We start from the raw sequence: 20,830 nt of genomic DNA, 5'->3' as shown, positions 1-20,830 counted from the left end.
AATAGCTGCCATTTCAGATGAATTTCACTTCAGCCAAAATGGCATTTATGGTTAGAAGTCTGGAGGAAACCCGAAGAATGAATGGTTTCAACAAATGACCAATTTGAGGGAGTTTATCTTCTGTGGAAGAAATACAGGGATAGGGTAGAATTTGATTAACTTCAGGTTGAAAACAAGGAAGAATTGCCGTGGGATGAAGATTTTATTCCGATTAGACCAGCCAAGCAACCAGACCAAGACCAAATATGCAGATTTTTGTACTAATGCTTGAAGTCTTGAAAACTATGGCAGCATGGTGAGATCCGTGTGCTCTGGACATCTGGAGTTCTTGTTGGAACAGATGCATCACAGATGTGCTGGAAGGCAGGGAGCCGATGGGAGCTGTACAGCAGCAGCAAACGAGAGTAACAAGGGTTGTTTGCAGCAAAGCCCTAAAGGAAGCACACATTTATAAAAGGAAAAAAAGCACAGAAACCCAGACTGGTTTGGGTTGGAAAGGATCTTAAAAGCCATCTTATTCCAACCCCTGCCATGAGCAGGGAGACCTTCCACTATCCCAGGCTGCTTGTCCAGCCCAGGCTTGGACACTTCCAGGGATGGGGCAAAGAAGACAATGAGGCCTCTGGCATCTCCATAGGCAGAAGGGTCATGTCTGAAAGGGAGAAGTTGGATATTTGAGCCCTCCCTGCCAGCTGGGCAGCCAGGGCTCGGTGTCTAATTCAGGTGAAAATTATGGATATGCCACATTTTAATACTGATTTTACTGAACTCTTTCATGGTGTTCTTGCAGAAGCAAATACTCAATGAGGTCTGTATGGTAATAAGTGGCAGGAAAAGCTCTGGGTTTCGGGGTGACCTAATTGTGGCCATCCAGGACTTGAAGGAACTACAAGAAACGTGGAGCTGGACTATTTACAAGAGCCTGGAGTGTGAGGACACAGGGAATGTGGATAGGGATAGATGGGATATTTTGGTAAGGAATTCCTCCCTATGAGGGTGGGCAGGCCCTGGCACAGGGTGCCCAGAGCAGCTGTGGCTGCCCCTGGATCCCTGGAAGTGCCCAAGGCCAGGTTGGACAGGACTGGAAACTCCCAGTAAAGGGGGAAGCTTGGAATTGATGGGAAGCTTCCTTAGAGCTGTTAAGTGCACCACACAAAAAATATCCACAGCCTCCTTGGAAAGAGTTAGAGAAGGAAGAAAGCTGGAAGGAACAGAGGGAGAATCTACTCAGCCTGGAAAATAAATAAACCAACCCACATTTGAGTTTGCTGCTGGGATGGATTTTAAGAGTATTTTTCAAGAAGAAAACTGCAAACTCTCTCAGAGGATGCAAATGTACTGAAATAAAACCATAAGTAGGAGCAGTTGTAGTGCATGGGGGTATCTATGGAAAATTTCTGCTGGGATTGGGCAGACTGTCACAGGAAGTTTGTAGCAAAAACAAGATGAGGCAAAATAATCATAGGTGCTATAGCCAGGACTAAGGATTACACCAGATAAATGTATAAATCCAGGATAATTGTGCCCCAGAACCACCTGCCAGTTGCTTCCTTACGGTAAAATCCATGCTTCTGGCAAGCTTCCTCCTTCCTTTCTGCCTGCCATGAAAATGAACTGGTTGTTGGATCAAAACAACCACCCTGCTGTCTTTGGAGACAATGTGGGGAGCTGGCACAGCCGGTACTCAATTTTTAGCTCTGAATAAACAACGAGCAATTGGATGTTAAATATATAAAATATCCAAGTGTCTAGTGTCGTCTAACTTGACAAAGAGTGTGGAGTTGGAATCATTAGCTGATCCTCTCTGGTGGAATAATGGAATTTGTGTTAGAGTTCTTTGCTGTCTGGGTGTTGTACAGTGGGAAAATAACTGCATTTATGGGGCATTGGTGCATTCATTAATAGGAGAGCAAAAGTGCTCTGCACACTTTACAGCTGCTTATTTCCAGGGATTTCCCTGCAGTGAGCCCTGGCCACAGCGTTCTGGATGGATATTTTGTGTTTTGCAAGAGGAGCACCCCTGTACTTGAGCAAAAATAAGGTTGTGGGAATGCAGGGCTATGCTGGGTGGGGCTTGGAGCAAGTTTGGGTAGTGGAAGGTGCCCTTGATCATGGCAGGGGGTGGAACTGGATGGAATTTAAGGTTCCTTCCAATCCTTCTAGGATTAAAGTAAAATGTATTAATAATACTAATAATGGAAAAGAAAAAGTGAGAGAGGAATAAATCCCAAGTCTTGTTAACATTTCTTAACTCCCATGTTCTCTTAATGATTGCAAAACCCAAATTGCTCTTTAGAGATGATATCTCCCAGCAAGCCTGGTAGAATTCCCCTGGATAACAGAGTTGGCCACTTCAGCAGACTCCAGAATGCCACTGCCACCAAATCCCCCCCCTTTGCTGCGCCTTTCTTTTCATTATTTGTAATAAATGGCCTGGACTCAGAGTAGCTCTGCTCCAACCCAAGGTTGCAGGAGCACAGTTGCTGTGGTATATCAGCAGTTCATTATTTCAATTAGCATATTCAGGCATTCCTTCCCTTATTTTACTCTAGCAGGTCTCAGATCATGAGATTACCAGTCATGAACTGTACTATAGCTTCCTCATGTGCCATTCAGCCAAACCATGGAATTTATTTGCTTAAACATTGATTATTCTCCTCATTCTGGAATGTGTTTTTCAGGTCAGTTCAAAATTGAACAAATCCTTTCAGCTTTGCAGAGCTGATTGAGAGTTTTTTCTGTCCCAACATCTGCTTGTGGAAGCAACTTCGTGCCCAAATCCCCAAATGTCCATTAGGAAAATAGCTTTTCATGGCACATTACGAGTGCTACTCAACCACCAGGCTGTTTTCCTTATTTGATGTTTATAGAATTTGTGTTTGAAATGTTGTATCCAGTGCACTGGAAAGTCAGCTTGGGAGTTTTTGGCCACTTCTTATCACGTCCTATCACTCTTTTCAGAGAAACAAACTGACTGTGTTGCTCTAAATTATGATGTCTTCCCAAGCTGGAGGCATGATTGTCTTCCATTACTAGGAAAATGTTTGGGAGTGAAGACACTGATTTATCTTGGAAGGAGTAAAGCTTGTTCCTAGCTCCATTTGGGATATGACAGGTATCTGTCACCAGCAGCAGGGCTTGTGAATGCTTCAGCTGAAACTCATTTTTTATTTGCACTTCCACCATTCGGTTGTTCCCTTGTGCTCTGAGCTGGAATTGCTGTCGTTAAGGCTTCATTAAGGGCTCGCAGCTGAATTGGTTGGGGGTGTGCAAAGATCAGTTTGACTGCTGTGGTTCACTTCCATTAAATCAGACTTCAGGAGGGAAAACGCCGAGGTCATAAGGAAAGTGTGGGTTGGGATGCTGTAAGAACAGCAGTGATGGGACAGGATGAGATTGGAGAGCAGCAGAGCATCAGCAGGAGTTGGCACCAAGAGGTCCAGGGTTGATAGCCACAGTGGGAGCCCAGGAAGCCTATGCAGGGACCTCAGTGGTGGTTCCATTTCAGACTCCTTCCTGGCGGCCTCTCCCTCAAATTGAGCTGTGTTTAATGTCCCAAATCCCACAGATTCAACCATCCAGGAACGGCAAAGATGAAAGCTTCAAGTTAGGTAATAATGTCTGTGGAAGGGAATGTAAAGAAGGAAGTTTGATGTGCTGGCACTTGGGGAGCAGCAGCAAGACACAGCTAAATTGTCTTTGTACCCTCAGTAGAGACAGAAGGTGCAAAATCTTGAGCCTAAGGAACTTTTTTGTTCCTAAATCTTTTTGCTAATTATGTGTGTAGAGAGGAAGTGATTTCCACAGCCAGGTCCCAGCATGGCCCAGCCTCGATGGATTGAGTGGGAAATAGCCTGGAGAAAAGGAGGAAACTGGGAATTAGTCTGGAGAAAAGGAGGCTCAGGGGGAACCTTGTGGCTCTGCACAGCTCCTGCCAGGAGGGGACAGCCAGCGGACAGATGGGACTCAGTGATCCTGGAGGGATTTTCCAGCCTCAGGGGTTTTGAGATTTCGTGTAAACATCCCCTTCCTCTCTCTGTCCATGCAGACCATCCCTGCAGTGTCTGGAGCAGAAGCTGAAATGGAACAGGATCAAAACAGATTTTAATGTATAATTTGTCTCACAAACTAAACAAGAAGGATGGAACAAAGTTAACACTCAATATTGACTGTGGCTCATGTCTGGTCCCTGAGGTCAGCTCTTAATTTCCAGTAATGGAGTGGGTTTTTCCACAGTCAGATGCATCTCAACAAATCACCAGTTAGTTTTTCAGCCTTGCTATTTTATTGCAAGAATGTACTGGAAATGACAGGACTCTTTATAATGGAAAGATAAAATGAAAAGGGAAAGGGTTTGAATTTCCAAGAGGAATTGCTTCCAACGTTGTTTATTGGCCTGTGTAATGGGCTGTTATTGTGCCTCTCAAATGACACCAGATTTCCCTTGGGATCCTCTGACCCCCATCAAGGAGAGTCTTCTGCAAACTGAGAAAAAAATCAAACACTGTGTTTGGCAGCAACCTGTCACAATGGAAGCAGCTCTGAATGTTCAGCTGTGACTGCCAGGGGTCAGCAAATTCATTTAGATGATGTGGCAGTGACGCTGCAGGAAAGAAAAATTGGGGAGCAGGGCAGCTTTGGGGCTGCCTCAGAAGATTAAAGTTTTTGCCTGATACTTTTCTCTTTTCACAGAATTCCAGACTGGTTTGGGTTGGAAGGGACATTGAATCCCATCCCATTCCACCCCTGCCATGTCAGGGACACCTTCCACTGTCCCAGGCTGCTCCAAGCCCTGTCCAGCCTGGCCTTGGGCACTGCCAGGGATCCAGGGGCAGCCACAGCTGCTCTGGGCACCCTGTGCCAGGGCCTGCCCACCCTCCCAGGGAACAATTCCTTCCAATATCCCATCCATCCCTGCCCTCTGGCAGTGGGAAGCCATTCCCTGTGTCCTGGCACTCCAGGCCCTTCTGAAGTCTCTCTCCATGTTTCTTGTAGTCGCTTCAGGTCCTGGAAGGTCACAATCAGGTCACCCTCAGCTCAGTGTCACCTGCAACCCTCCTGAGGGTGCTCTCCATCCCTTTGTCTGTGTCATTAATGAAGATATTAATCAACACCTGTCCCCCAAAGGACACCACTGTCACCCTGAGACACTGGCCACTATTTTCCTCTCAGAAAAAGAACAGACTTCATTTTCTAAATTAGTTCCTGTTCTCTGTGGTTTGTTTTGGGTTTTTTTTTTTTTGTTTTTTTTTTTTTTTATGTGCTTAGGAGGCAAGCAAGAGGGAAGGAGTGCAGCTTATTAAGAGCCAGTTTAATACAGTGTACACCAGTGGAGTTTATGGAGAGAAACATTATAGATTTATGATACTGTTCCTGCAGTAAAGCCATCACAGTGGTGCTCCATCAGTGCATCTTTCTTAGCAGAGAAACTGCTCTGGCTTGGTGCCAGCTCCTTCCCAGGGCTTCCTTTAGATTCCTCAGGTTTCCTGCATTTCACAGGGCTGGTTTTGGGGAACTGTCACTACCCCCAACCCCCCAAAAAAAGCCATAAACAAGAAGGTGAATTTATCGGGCTACTTAGAAGTTTTAGATCTTATTTTGACACTGTAACAACATTTTAAAAAGAAAATTATGAATAGACTTTTACAAGGTGAACAAACAGCTCCTGTGATATTAAATTTTACAAGAAAATATTTCCTATGTAAAGTTATACATCTTCAAATATAAAACATCTCATTTTATTCCAACTCCAGCCTATTAGGCCCCATACATTCCAATAGCACATTTTTGGTGCTTCCTGACCATGGGATGGAGACCTGGTAATAGATTAGATTAGAGAGGTGTTTTTAAACAGTAAATTCTCTGAGCAGCTCCAAACACAAGTCTGGAAGAATCCAAATATTAAGCTTGCAAATTTTTCACAGGAAACAGCCCCAGAGGACTCAAAGGCTTCTTGATAAAAGTGGAAATTATCTCAAAGAACGGGAGATGGAGGCTGAAGTTATAAAAGGAGATGTTCTTTGGAGTGTGTCGCTTCTGAAACATTTTCACAAATCACTGTGGACAAGCTCCTCTGCCTGTCCTCTCCAACAGTAAATCAAAACTCCCTTATCCTTAGGCACTTTGCTAGGAGAAGAGACAGGAGGAACAGGGATGTCAAACCCATGTGGCACTGCTCCACCTCAGAGTGCAAAATAGAGGGTGGATCCAACCTCTGCATGCTGAAAAACTGGGAAATGGGAAAGGATCCAGTGAAGGAAAAAGGAAATGTCAGTGTAAAATTAACACTACACAGAATTGGGGTGAGTGATCTGACTTGGGAAAAGCCCAGCAGGAACTCACCTGATCCCTCCAGCTGAGCACTTCCAGCAGGGCTGGCTAGGTGATGTGAAAGGCAGAGTTAGAATCATAAGGTATGAATGGAATTATAGGATCATAGAATGGTTGGGTTTGAAGGGACCTTAAAACCATCCAGTGCCACCCCTGCCATGGCAGGGACACCTTCCACTGTCCCAGGCTGCTCCAAGCCCTGTCCAGCCTGGCCTTGGGCACTGCCAGGGATCCAGGGGCAGCCACAGCTGCTCTGGGCACCCTGTGCCAGGGCCACACCATCCTCACAGGGAAGAATACAATCCAGCTTACACTTCATTTAAAACCTTTAACCATCCCGTCCCATGGAGAAAATGGGGGAGATTTCAGCAGGTGGTTCCAGGTACTGACCTCAGCCACCAGCGACTGAGTGATGAGACCTGGAATCAATTTGGCTGCTGAAGCCAAAGGTTTAATTGTCGAATCCCAGAAATGTTTGGAATCATCTCATTCCAACCCATTTGCCATAGGCAGGAAATTCCTGGTTTCCATTGGATTGTTGTTAGCTCTGAGCCCCCATGGACAGATCTGTGCTGGTGAATTAAGCAGCACCAGGCTCTTGCTGTGTCTCTGAAGCCAACTGGCATGGGCTGAGTGTGTCTGTTCAATTAACACCCTTGGCCTCTATTAAGATCTGATTAGTGAGAGATGTCTCTACCTGAATTAAGGTGCAAACGTGTCCATGTGCTGAAGTCAATAATATGGAATTTATGTAGCAATGAATGTGAGGTGAAGAAATAGGAATGAATGGGCCATGCTGGGACCTGGCTGTAGAAATCACTTCCTCTCTAGTCACATAATTAGCAAAAGGATTTAGGAACAAAAAACTTCCTTAGGCTCAAGATTTTGCACCTTCTGTCTCTGTACTGAGGGTACAAAGACAATTTAGCTGTGTCTTGCTGCTGCTCCCCAAGTGCCAGCACATCAAACTTCCTTCTTTACATTCCCTTCCACAGACATTATTACCTAACTTGAAGCTTTCATCTTTGCCGTTCCTGGATGGTTGAATCTGTGGGATTTGGGACATTAAACACAGCTCAATTTGAGGGAGAGGCCATCAGGAGCAAGTCTGCAATGGAAACAAGAGAGGACAGAGAGACAGATCCAGCAGAAGATTGTCACCATCCCTGGATCCAGTGGTGTCCTGCTTGTGTTTCTTCATCCTGGGTTTCTCAGTGGTGGATGGTCCCAAAGTCCTTTAGAACTTTTCCCTATTTATACATTTTAGCCATCAAGGAATTAATGCTCATGGGCATCACAGGTCTCTTACACTGCTGGTTAAATGATTTCCTTGTTTCTAATGCTAGTTAGTGCCAGCTGAAATTTTCTTTTGAGTTGGTGATTTCTGGGATCTGCAGTCACAATCTGTCCCTGCCAGAATTCCCTTTGTCCCAATCTGAGCTGCTGCATTGGATTTCCTTGTGTCTCATAAATTCTGAGTTTTTTGCATTCATCCTCAGCAATCCTTTCTCCTCAGCTTCATTAACCTCCCCCTAAGCCTGGGGTAACACCCAGACAATTGTTTCACCTTGATCTTACCTCACGTTCCTGCTGTGGGGGTTCTCTGCAGTCCAGGTTCCAGGTGCCACAGAGGAATATTCAGAGGGGCTTTGGTGGTTGCTGGTGGTGGCAGCTGCCATCTGTCCCTAACCTGGGGTGAGCTTTGGGTGATATGTGTATGGCACTTGCTTCTCTACACACTTTGCCACAGTGGGAATTTTTCTGGGGGCGGATTTTCCAGGATGTTCTGGCTGGATCTCACCTTCACCAGGTCTGGAGTTAACTCCATCCTGTTGCTCTCTTCTGTCCTTCTCTCATGGATTTAACAGTGCTTGAGACAGAGAACTGTTCTCTTTAATCCTCTAAAACCAGTACTGGCACCTAAATCTGGGTGGTGGCACCTCCCAAACCGTTCCCAGCTGTCATTTGGGCAAGAACCAATTTGCCAGGGCCAGAAGTGTCTGGAGAGCAGGGCAGGTCTTCCTGCCTTTCCTCCCTTTTGCTGCTGTCAGAGTAATTTGCCTTCCAGTAATTTTCTTGGCAAATAAACAGGATGCTTCATTAGCATTTGAGATACTTATTTTCATCCTTATTAGATACCAGACACTTACAAAGCAACTTGACATGTATTTTAGTTTTTTCTGTGCAAACAGGGAACTTGTACAACAAAATCAAGGAGATGCAAATGATCTGTTGCTAAACTTGACAGGGTTTTCCCTTTAATATCATTAGGCTCCATGTTCCTATTTACAATTAGCTCTGAAATCTGCTTATACACCCTGCTGTTTACTATTGCTGTAGAAAGCAAGGGATGTGTTCAGGAAAGACACAGCCTGGGAAGGACTGAGAGAAAGAATCAAGATAAAAACCTTGGGTTTGAGAGAGCACCTGAAAACTTCATTCAGTTCCTGACATTCTTTTGGTCTTCTACTGGAAGGTCTTGTTTTGAGTGGTGGTATGTTTATGTAGGAAATTTGTCCAGAAATGTAGATGCTTTCGATTTTAGGGTTCAGAAGGAAGTGATCCTGGCCCTGTGGGCAGCCCTGGAGGCACCTCTGGGGGCACTTTGGACAAGGGATGGAGGGACAGGACACAGGGAATGGCTTCCCAGTGCCAGAGGGCAGGGATGGATGGGATATTGGGAAGGAATTGTTCCCTGGGAGGGTGGGCAGGCCCTGGCACAGGGTGCCCAGAGCAGCTGTTTTTTAAGTCATTAAGACATCAGCCCGGCACCACCACGTTCACCACTAACTCGAGGTCCTCACATTTTTTGAATGCTTCCAGGGATGGGGAATTCCCCACTTCCCTGGGCAGCCCATTGCAGTGCTCGAGAACCCTTTCTGTGTAAGAATTTTCCCTTATATCCAATCTAAACCTCCCCTGGTGCAACCCGAGGCCATTTCCTTTCACCCTGCTCTTCGTTACATGGGAAAAGAGACTGCCACTCACTTCCATGTCCATTTTCATTTCCACAGGGCAATAGAACAGCACAAATTTAGTTAATCACATCTAATATTCTTTCTAATTCAGATTTTAGTTTTTAGAAGAGCTTTCAGATCACAGGTGCAGTGAAGCGCTGTCAGTTCTTAGCATGCTCTTCCAAATGTTTGGTTTTTCTGGCTTTTTTGGTTTTTGTTCTCAGCTTTTTCTTTATGCTGATAAGTGTTGAAAAAGCTTTTGGTGAGGGTGATTTCCCTGTGGAAAAGGAGCAGGTCTGGCTGAAGGGAAAAATAAAATCAATCACAGTTTGCAAGTCAGGTGATGAAAGGTTTAAAAGCCTGATCCTCAGGTAACACTCTGAAGCTGGTTATGTCCTTTCTGCCTCCCTGACAGCCAGGTCAGGGAAGGGTGAAATAATTGACTGGCTCTAGGGAACAGTGTGTCTTTTAGAGGTTTGCTTTTTCCCCTGATAACTGCAAAACTGCTGCTTAAAATTGGTTTTTGATGATAGCACTTCAGTGACATTAGGGAGTTGGGATTTAAGTTAGGAGGAATCACATAATCATGGAGTGGCTTGGGTTAGAAGGGACCTTAAAGCTCATCCTTGTTCCAACCCCTGACATGGGCAGGGACACCTTCCACTGGACCAGGTTGTCCCAGCCTGTTATTGAACACTTCCAGAGACAGAAAAGTATGGAAAAGAAGTCAGTGTTTGATTGCAAAAGCAACAAAACTGCTTAGGAAAAGCTTTTCTTAATGGAAAATAAAATTCTTCCAGGCAGGAAATAGTGCCCAATATTCCCAGTTTTCCTATGTTTCTATTGGAATGTCTGAAAACACAACCAGGAGCTGCACTATTGACAATAAATCTGCCTCACCTTGTGGAATGGGGGAAAAATTGGAATGAAGGATGTCAGACTGGTGTTTGTACCAGTTCTGGCCACTGTTATCCATCCCTCTGTTTGCTCCCAAAATCTCCTAATCTGGGATTCTGCTCCTAAACCTGGTATGATCCTCACTCAGCCACTCTCTTGTCAGTTGTTTGGAATTCTGACTCCTCGACAGCAGTGTGATCAGAGGCTGATGCTCAGTTGTGCGTTACAAAGGGTGATGTAGAATTCATGGATAACAAAGGACTTTTTTTTTTACACTTTTTAGTTGTGTGATAAAGCAATTTTCAGTAAAATAAAGGATTTGCTCTCTCCTGTGAATGAGGATGCTTCCCTGTTCTCATAGAAGGCAAATGAGATAAGAAATTGTGCATGATCTTCAATCTGTTATAAAATCCAGCGTGTTCTTCCTCTGTAGTGCTCCTCTTCTCACCTCAGGGATTTCTCTGGCCTTCTGGGCAAAAATAGGAGGGATCTCACAGCAGGAATATTGTAAGGTTGAATTATTGTTTAGCAAGACTTGTATCCAAATTTAGTTGAAGATGGAAATTTTGGTCTGTGAATTTTTTTTTTTTTGTTTGTTTGATTAATCCAGGGCAGGCACCAGGATGAGCAGAGGGATGGAGCAGCTCTGCTGGGAGGAAAGGCTGCACAGCTGGGATTGTGCATCTGGAGAGGAGAAGCTCTGGGGTGACCAAACTGTGGCCTTGAAGGGCCTGAAGGGGCTGACAGGAGAGATGGAGAGAGACAATTTCCAAGAGCCTGGAGTGGCAGGACAAGGGGGAATGGCTTCCCAGTGCCAGAGGACAGGGATGGATGGGATATTGGGAATTAGGAATTGTTTCCTGGCAGGGTGGGCAGGCCCTGGCACAGGGTGCCCAGAGCAGCTCTGGCTGCCCCTGGATCCCTGACAGCGCCCAAGGCCAGGCTGGACAGGGCTTGGAGCAGCCTGGGACAGTGGAAGGTGTCCCTGCCCATGGCAGGAATAAAAGAAGATGAACTTTAAAGATGTTCCCTTCAGGCCTTTTTGTGATTCCAGGTTTCTGTGATCACTGGGGCTCCATCCCTACATTTCTCCCACACTCCCCTTTTCATTCCCTTTTTCAGAGCCTCAGGTCACAGTGTGTGCACCTGTCCAACAGCTGGAAACAACTGGGAGACTGGAGCCAACCTCAGACTAAACACATTGGGGCACACATTTGGAAAATAAGTTTTAATGGCTCTGCCTCTGGGGTGCACCAAGAAAATCTAGGTCTGCTGGCAATACTCAATTTCTTTTCCCAGGGATGCTTTCCTGCAGGAAAACCAGTGTGAACAGATAAAGAGAAGAGAAAAGCATCACTAAATTGTCCTTCTTTTGCCTCCTTTATAAGGAGAAAATGGCTGCATGTGGTGCACAGAAGATGTCAAGGAAATATTAAGAAAAATTATGCACACCCATGAGCAATGTTTAGATAGGCACTGATAATTTTAATAATTCAGGGTTAGAGCAGAGCAGTGCAGGCTCCTGCTGCTCCTCTCCAAATGGTTTGCAAACAGACCCCAGGATGGCTCCAAATTAAGGTGAAAACATTCCAGTCATTTAATTCACACCTTCATCAGCCACTGCTCCCAAAAAACTGCTCGATCTGATTCATTATTTAGTAGTCCTTGTGTTTTTAAAGTGTAAATGAGGCTTTTTCAAACAGAGAGCAAATAAACCTCATTGATGATTGGCTTGAGAAGTGGCTCAAGGAATTGGAAAGCAAACAGGATTTACAAAACCAGTTTTAAGTATTTATTTGAGACCTGACACAGCCCCAGACTGTTCCCAGGACCTCTAAAAGAGATTCCCTGGATATGTGGGGTGAGAGGGAAGTGTGATGGATCTTCATCTTTGTGGGTTTTGTGCAGAAACATTCATTTGGATGAAAGTTTCTGTCAGAATTTCCTTGGCCAAGGAAATAGTGAGTGGCCTCACTCACAATTCCTGCCTCCTCGTTATCAATTACTGTATGAGAGAAAAGTTCCCCCCCAGTCCTCAATCCCAGAGATGGAGTTAAGGTTAATGCTGAAAGTTGGGTTCCTATTTTTGAGACATGAACCCAGCAAAGCTTGGCATCTCCTCAGTGGCATAAAACTGTATTTCCAAAGATGACATGTTCCTAAAATCAGAGTGAAAAATAGATATTTTTCCATTTTCTGTTGAATGAGAATGGAAGTATGGTACCCTCAGGAAAATGTGAATGAAACAGAACAACCAAGGGCTCCAATTCATGGGGATCTTCTGAGTAAAGTACCATGAAGGAAGAGGCATCAGAGGCCCTTTGTCTCACACCCACCTTCCAAAATCCTGGGCTTATGTGTAGGAAAACAGCCAAGAAAGCCTCATTGCTCCAACTTTCTCTTTCTTCCTACACTGATTTCTGGGGATTTGCAGGTTCTCCCATTTGGCAGGAGGACCCTATAAACCTGCAGCCCTTCCCTGTCACCTTGTTGCAGAGCTCAGCAGCCATGGGCTCACCTTGGGGGATTTTTGTGTCACATTTGGCATTTGAGGTGGTTGGAGGTGACACCAACACCGGTGTCAGCTCGGGCTGCTCACTGTTTTTGGGGTGTGTGTGCACCCAGAGCCTGGCCTGGTCCTCCCAACAACAACTAGCACACCAAAGGAGGCAGATCTCTGATGAAAACCAGTTTGTGCTGCTACACATTTGTCAAAACTGACAGGGAATATTCCCAGGGACTTAAAGCCAGCACTGTTGGAAAACTATCCATCAAGGATTTTGGGAAGGAATGGAAGGACTGCAAACACCAGTGACATCACACTCGGTCTGCAGCTGCCTCCAAAATAAATCACTGCAGTGGGCACTGAGTTCATTCCAGTTTTCAGCAGCAGTGGTTTTGGGAGCTCTGGTTTTTGATCTCTGGGTGTGAATTTCTGTCCCATTTAAGGACTGGTCATTGTACATTTTGCAGGTTGCAGTTTCTGGTTTAAATCTGCCCCATTTGGACTCAGTAGGACAGGTTGGAGCGATGGTTTCAGTGTATTCAACCTATGAATTTGAGGAAAAGTTTAAGAAAAGAAATCCCAAAGTTAGCAAATATGAACATACATTTAAAGGAAAGCACTTGGGATTTTGAGTTGAGCAGATTTAAGTTAAGTGAACAAAAATAAACTAGATAAAATTTGGGTTGCTTTGGCTTGGGACCTATTGAGCAGACAAAGAATAAATACAACATTTATTAACATAATCTCAATAAAATAAACCAGGTCTGAAATAGAACTAAGATTGGGTTTGTGATAATATATTCAAATGGGAAAACTTGGATATCCCTGGGAGTGTGGCTCCTTTTAAGTGCAAATCATTCTGGTTGCAGGTACCAAACTCCATCATCAATGTACATAATCAGAGGATTTGTGTTCCCAGGAGCTCAGCCCTGCCTGTGAATATGCACAAACTTGGTTAATATGCATATTTTTTCCCCAAAGTAGCAAAATAAACTCTGGAGTTTTCATCAGGGGAAGGTGTAAGGAGCATGCTCTCAGGAGTGGGAAAACTCTCAGGGTGAAAAGTGGTTGCAGAACTGAGTGCTGTGGCAAGAACCATCCCTTGCTTTGGGAATGTCATCCCATAAGGTGGAATTGTGTAAAGTTTCATGATCCCAGGCTCCTTTGTGCTCCAAGGTTTCCCTGTACTGCTTCTCCCTCATCTCTGAGTGGTTCCTTCCCCAGGGTTCCATAATCTATTGGTTGATGGTTGGACTTGATGACCTCAGTGGTCTTTTCCAGTCTTAATAATTCCATGTGGATGGAAGTGGAACTTGCTGAGGTTTCTGCTCTGTCTCAAAATATCAGGACCATAAAGACCCATCTGTCCATTCAGCTGGATTCAAGGAGAAGAGGTTTTCCTCAGGAGGTTTTGTCTGGTGTCTGAAGACATCCAGTGCTGAAGGTCCCCTCTTTATATAGAATCTCATGTTTTTTCCTGGATTTTCATGAGGAGGTGGATGTTTGGCTCTTATCCCAGTGCTTGTATCCAGTGCTGCCAGCTCTGAGCCCTTTCCAGTCTTTGACCAGTTTGGGTGCTCATTTGCATTGCTTTGAGGTGAGGACACAAACCTGGGTTTGCTCCTGGTTTCACTGCACAGCAGCATTTTTCTTCTTCACTTGGACTTGAGTCATTGTGAAAGCATTTTCCCTCATTATCTGACCTTGATGGAATGCAGAGGTGACTCCTGGGTTCATTCCCTAGGATCATTTAGGGATGATGCTGGCTTTTTATTTCCCACAGAGGAGTTTGTCTGTGGACAGGAAACATTCACAGGAAGCTTCCTGGTGCTCATGTGCTTATAGACTCATGGAGTCTCCTGATTTGGAAGATTCCCACAAGGATCATCCAGTCTCACACTCGGCCCTGCCCAGGACACCACAACAATCCCACCCGGAGTGTTGTCCAAATGCTCCTGGAGCTCTGGCAGCCTTGGTGCCATGCCCATTCCCTGGGCAGCTTGCTCAGTGCCCCAGCACCCTCTGGGTGGTCAAGCTCCTTTGGCCAAAGGCTGTGGCACTGGAGGACGTTTCCATAATTTCCTGAAACTCCCTCCCTGGAAAGCCTGACTCAGAGTGGTTGTGTTGAGCCTGTTTATTCAGAATCTTCCTGTTGTTGTTGTGTCCTAAAAATTCTAAATCACCTTCAAAGTTGCCAAAGTCTTCTGGGAAGGGAGGCAAGAAACAAAGGGAAGGCTGGAATAGCCTGGAGAGGTTTTATCTCACCACTGACTGTGGGATGTGCATTTTTATTACTTCTCTGCTGTCTGGTACAAAGAGGAATATTTTCTTCTTCAAATGCTCCCAGAATATTTTTCCTGTGTATTTTTTTTTTTTTCAATTGAGAGCCTTTTCATTGTGTATGGGGTGCTTTATAAAGTACCATTTTTGTTCATGGCCATTTTTTGTGACTGGTATGAGAGCAACCAACCCGGGAATGTTTTTTATCAAGAACCAGCAGGTTTTGTGTAGGCAATGGACAATCTCATGTCAACCTTATCAATCTGTTTCTGGTCCCATTGGCTAAACTAAAAGTCAAAAGAGAAACCCTTTTTCAGAATTTTATTTCAGGGGATATTTTACCCTTGTGGGGTTTCCAGGAACTCGACCAATCGATACCAATATTGAGCATCTTCCAACGGATCAATTTTTATCCATTTAGTTTTTGTCATCTGTTGTACCAAGAGGTCTGTAAGGCTTTATCACCAGCCTCCTGGGCAGATGAGCAGGGTTAATGTTGCTGCCTTCTCAATGTGTGAGCTTTTAAAACCTCTTAAAGAAGAGACCATGTGGTTTGCAAATACCTCAAACAACGTTGTTTTTTTTTTTACCTGCAAAGCCAGTAAGAGCATGGAAAAGGTTATTCTGGAGCCAAGGAGCTTGTGGAAAAGGGAGCTGGAATTCAATTTCAGATCTGGATCTGTCCTGAGCACCCAGGACACCATCTTAGGTGGGTCTTTGAGCTCATCTTGGACAGGTATTTGCATATGCAAAAATGCTTTTTATTTCAGTTATTAATCAGGATGCAAATTTTTCATCCTAAAAGCAATCCTTTGTAAATTATTTTTACAGAGCTTGGATTTTGAGTAGCAGTTGAGTGTAAACAGGTTTTGGAGAGAGGAGTTGCATTTACTTTCTCTGTCATTCAGAATTAGAACACGTTCAAAAGAGTTTGGAAATGTTAAGGAAAATAGAAAATACTCCCAGAAGGAGATGTTTTTGAAGACTGAAATGTAGAAAATGATCCCCTGGAGGGGGAACCTCAGTTCTCCCATCTCCTAAAGATTAATTTCACTTTACCACTTGGAATGCAGAGTATTGCTGGACATTTATAGACTTTGCAGGCCACAGCCCAATCCCATAAGTACATTCCTGTGTTGCAAAAATAGATCTGAATGCAGAGAAAAGCCTTGTTTGATGTTCAGAGACTTTTCAACGACATTGGTGCCTTCCAGCCCAAACCACTTCAAGATTCAATAATGTTTATTCCCAGACCAGTGATAATTCCATCACACTTTAAAAAAGGGGTCTGCCGAAACATTCAACTGAAATGATCCCAGGATGTGCCAAATTCATTCAGGAAGTGACTCCTCACTGAGCACTGCCAGGCTCCTGTCTTTAGCAGAGCATAACCAGATCCCACATTTCATGGCTTTTTACACCTGAGCCTGATGCCCTTTCCACAGAATATTCTCCTGAGATTGGGCTGTAAAATCAAAATCTTCCCTTTTATTTCAGCCTAATGAAAATTTTCAGCTCCTGAATTCCTCTTGGGGAAATAGTCTGTTGTAAAACAATTGTTAAAATACTTACAGTACTTGATAGTTTTTCATTTCACTGTCCTGTTTCGCAGCCATTTTGGAATAATTGCAACAAGCTCAGAAAAATGATGTTCCCTCTGGCAATAAAACATCTTTCCTCTCTTGCCCAGCCTGTTGGGTTCTGGCTGGTTTTGTTGCTTTTTTAGCAAACAGCTTCCTTGGCTTTGATTTCTTGAAGCTAATCTTGTATTAATCCCTTGGAAATCTGTATGGTCATTTCACAAGGTGCCTCAGTCATCAATCAGGGCAAAGCAGCTGGATTGTGTGGTCTCCATGGAAGATGGAAAGCTATTCTTAAAATCTGCTTGTGGTGATGGGCAATCAAAATTTCCCATCATTATTTTTTTTTTTTTTCTAATTATCCAGGAAAAATATCCCTAATGATAGTCCTGGGTGTCCTTTCAGCGGCGTGTCCACAAAAAAAAAGGGGAAACAGTCTCAAGCTGTGCCAGAAGAGGCTCAGCTGGGACAGCAGCAGGAATTTCTCCATGGAAAGGCTGCTCAGGCCTTGGCAGGGCTGCCCAGGGAGCTTTGGAGTGCCCATCCCTGGAGGTGTCCCAGGAAGGGCTGGAGGTGGCACTCAGAGCTCTGGGCACTGGGCACAGCTGGGACTCCATGGGCTGGCAGGGATTTGCCAGCCTCAGGGACCCTGGGATTCTGTGATTGAGTTTTCCTTGTGCAAAAAAATTCAAGACAGATTTTCTGTAAACTCATTGTATCTGTGAGTTACAAATACCACCAGACTGGTTTGCTTTAGTGCTGGCATTTATTAGCAAGTCCCCCCCCTGGAATTTTAGGCAGGATGTAAGGAAAACCTTAGAGATATCTAAGCAGGAAAGGCCTCTGAAATATCAGAGGCTTCATAAAATAGAAAAATAAAACTTTAAGGATAGCTATTAAAAGGCTGATTTGTAAACTGCTGTCTCTCAGAGAGAGAGTACAGGTGCTTCATGAATATCTGAGGAAAACCCAGCCCATTTTTAAGAAGAAAAGTATCTCTGGATCAAACCAAAGCAAACAGAAGTGGTTTGTGAAACCAAGCAGAGAGTGAAATAGAGCAGAGTCCAACAAGATGCAGAAACAAGGCAGTGGGATCAGTGAAGTGGTGGTGGTTGGCTGCAGACTATGAAATTCATCATCAGAGATTTTACGTTGCTTAGGTATTTTTATAAGTGAATTTGGATTACCAACCCTTCTTTGCATCATCACTGAGGCACCCTAATGAGGGCAGTGCATGAGCTGGTGGATTTTATAGATTTGACAGGACTTGTTGGGTAGACATCAACACTTGACAGTGTCACAGGGTTGGAAATGAGCTGGCTTTTCCTGGTGAAATCCTCTTTATGTTAAAACCAGGATTCCAAAATGTGCCAGGCCAAGCTCCTGGAGCACAGTAGAACTGTACAGATGTTATTGAACTGGACATTGTGCCAAGAGCCATAAAAAGCCTGGGTAAAAACTATGTTTCTCATGTGGCTAAAAAGCTGTTTCTCCTTGAACTTGAAACCAGTCTTTGGTGCAAAGTTTGGCACCTTTCTTCCCAAATATTTGGCGATTTTCTTCCTGTCATCTCTATCGTGTCAGTAAAAAAGTAGTTTTGAAATAAATGATTGAAAAGACCTCACTCTGTGGTGTTTTCCCCACAGAAGACAGCAAACCAGTTTGCCAGGGTTAAGATTAGTGATTATTTTAGTGTTTTAGCAAGAAAGCATCAGGCCCTCTTGGATCAGTATTTTTATACAGAGTCATTGCAATAAAGTGAAGGTGTAAAGAAATTGTTTGGGCCTTTAATAACAGGAGGTTACATGGTAAATATTTTAACCTAATTTAAATGTTCTGCAGCTACTGACATTCACAGATTTTCAGTTCACCAGTAACTGCTGGTGAACTTCCACAGAGATAATTCCTTTTAATGTTTTGGTGTGAAGCAAACTTGGGAGTGTTAATTTTGCAGAAAAAATGACATTTCAGAGGAGTGGTGTGTGGAATCCGAGGCCCTGGAGGGCAACGCTCAGGGTGGTTTGTAATGCTTGATATTTGGGAAGTGAGCTGGGAGTGTTTTCCACAGGAAATTGTGTTCATCATGGGGGCAGTGAGCTGGAACTGGCATGAATTCCATGCACCGTTCTGCAGAAGAGGGACATGGAATTGTTGGAGCAGGTCCAGAGGAGGCCATGGAGGTGCTGAGGGGTCTGGAGCATCTTCCCTGTGGAGCCAGGCTGGGAGAGCTGGGGATGCTCAGCCTGGAGAAGGGAAGGTCTCCACACACCTCACAGCTCCTTCCAGGGCCTGAAGGAACACAGGGAAGCTGGAGAGGGACCCTGCAATAGGAACTGGAGTGACAGCACACAGGGAATGGGTTCAGACTGACAGAAGGAAAATTTAGGTTATATTTAAGGAATTCTTTGCTGTGGGGGTGGTGACACCCTGGCACAGGGTGTCCAGAGATGCTGTGGCTGCCCCTGGATCCCTGGAAGTGCCCAAGGCCAGGTTAGATGGGGCTCCATGGTAGGGGTGGAATTTTGGATTTTTAGGATCCCTCCCAACCCAAACCATTCTGGGATCCTGTGATTCCATGAAAAGACTCACACTGAGAGCTGGCTTCTCCTCTCAGTACCACCTTTGCCTTCACATCCTTGTGCTGCAATTTAGTTTTGCTGCAGAGCAACTCCAGGTACAAACCCTCTTTTTTCCTGGAGAGTTTTATGTAACTGTGCTTTTTTCTCCCCATCATCACCTTGATGTGTCGCTCTCGCTGCAGAAAATTTATTCCGAGTTTGGTTGTTATTTCCGTGCTTTCATTTGTTCGAGGTGAGATTGGGAGATGATTGCTCAATGAAGAAAAAGCTCATCTTGTTAAGTAGATAGCTGGTTGTGACAGGTCTCATTGTCAATTTAAATCATTGTGCATTGCAAGTGCTTCTTCTGGCATTGTCTGATACAGCTGCAGTGTCAGAGGCAGTTTTTTATTACAGATAATAAGGTTCAGACTCTTTAAACATCACTCAAAACATAAAGCAGCACAAAGCCGAGGTAGAAAACAGCATTTTCAGTGTCGCAGTGCTTGCAGATACATGTAAGAATGTGGATTCCATATAAATTCCTCCCTGGGCTGTTCAATGTCGTTGCAGGCACTATCCTGGTTGACAACATGCTGATCAAAGGGACAGCAGGAGGGCCTGACCCCACCATCGAGCTCTCCCTGAAGGACAACGTGGATTACTGGGTGATCCTGGACCCCATCAAGCAGACCTTGTACCTGAACAGCACCGGCCGCGTGCTGGACAGAGATGTAAGTTTGGGCTTGGTTTTCTCCTCCACAAAGACATTCATCTCTAATTAACCATACACACACCTGCTAGAATATAACTCTGTCTTGTCCCCAGATGGATGTGGACAGAGTTGATCTGATCATTTTTTTAGGTTTTATTGGGAGCACACAGGAACTTGACCTTACCTGCAAATATTATTGTGGACAAACACAAACACACAACAAAAATCTGATTGTTAGAATTTTATATCTGACAAAACTTGATTTGCCTGTTGAATTAAATTTTTAATCTGGTGAGCTGACTAGAAGAAGTGCTGCTCACCCTGTGCCCTGTGACATTTATTAGCAGCCTGCTTTCCCTTTGTACACTGAATTATGAGCTCTGAGAAGTGACGAGTCGTGGCTGCCACAATTCACTCACAAAGCTTGGCATGTTCCATTGAGAACATGCTGGTTCAGATTCTTTTTTAAGGCAGCCTAAAACATATTTGCTGTGCTCGTTCCTGTTGGTGTTAAGGAAATATTGTCAGGGTAAGTTTGAATTTTTATAAAAAGAAAGATGAAAAGCACAAAATAAATAGGAGTGTTCTCATTTAGGCTAATTTCATTGAGGAGAAAGCACTCTAAAAATAGAGACATTTCCTCACAGTGTTGCAGCCTTGTGACAGAACCAGAAAGTAAAATTGACTTGCAAGTGCTTTAATCAATATGCTGTAAAAATCAGGAGTTCTCCTTGGAGTGCAGGGAAGTTTGTTTTGTATTAACTTGATTGATTAATTTGTCTTCTCCATGTGTTTTGAGATAAATTCATAAGTACCAAAAACAACATGCAAATTTCTCCTCATTTCCATTTGCTGGTGAAAGGCTCTAATTGAATTCAGCTGTTCTTAATTTTGTTTTAATTCACAAACTGTTTTCCCATGCAAAGTACAAAGTGTGGCAGAGTGGTCATGGTGGCAAAAGACTTTCTGGGAAAGAGTTGGCACTTCTTCAAGAGCCAACCAGCAGC

The 20,830-nt window shown here is 44.3% G+C and overlaps 1 protein-coding gene across 18 annotated transcripts in view; it reads left to right on the top strand.

Moving 5' to 3' along the window:
• Positions 1–20,830, top strand: part of LOC110473259 (protocadherin-15) — a 632,634-nt gene that overhangs the window by 414,313 nt on the left and 197,491 nt on the right. For all 18 annotated transcript variants that reach the window (XM_085583141.1, XM_085583131.1, XM_085583143.1 and 15 more), the window contains one exon: positions 19,682–19,842. In XM_085583141.1, the coding sequence (XP_085439267.1) occupies positions 19,682–19,842 (161 nt within the window). The remainder of the gene's footprint in view (positions 1–19,681; positions 19,843–20,830) is intronic.

Source organism: Lonchura striata, chromosome 6 (assembly GCF_050655825.1).
Source record: "Lonchura striata isolate lonStrDom1 chromosome 6, ASM5065582v1, whole genome shotgun sequence".
Lineage (NCBI taxonomy): Eukaryota > Metazoa > Chordata > Aves > Passeriformes > Estrildidae > Lonchura > Lonchura striata.
Note: the sequence above shows the minus strand (reverse complement) of the source record. Positions and strands in the feature narration are given on the sequence as shown.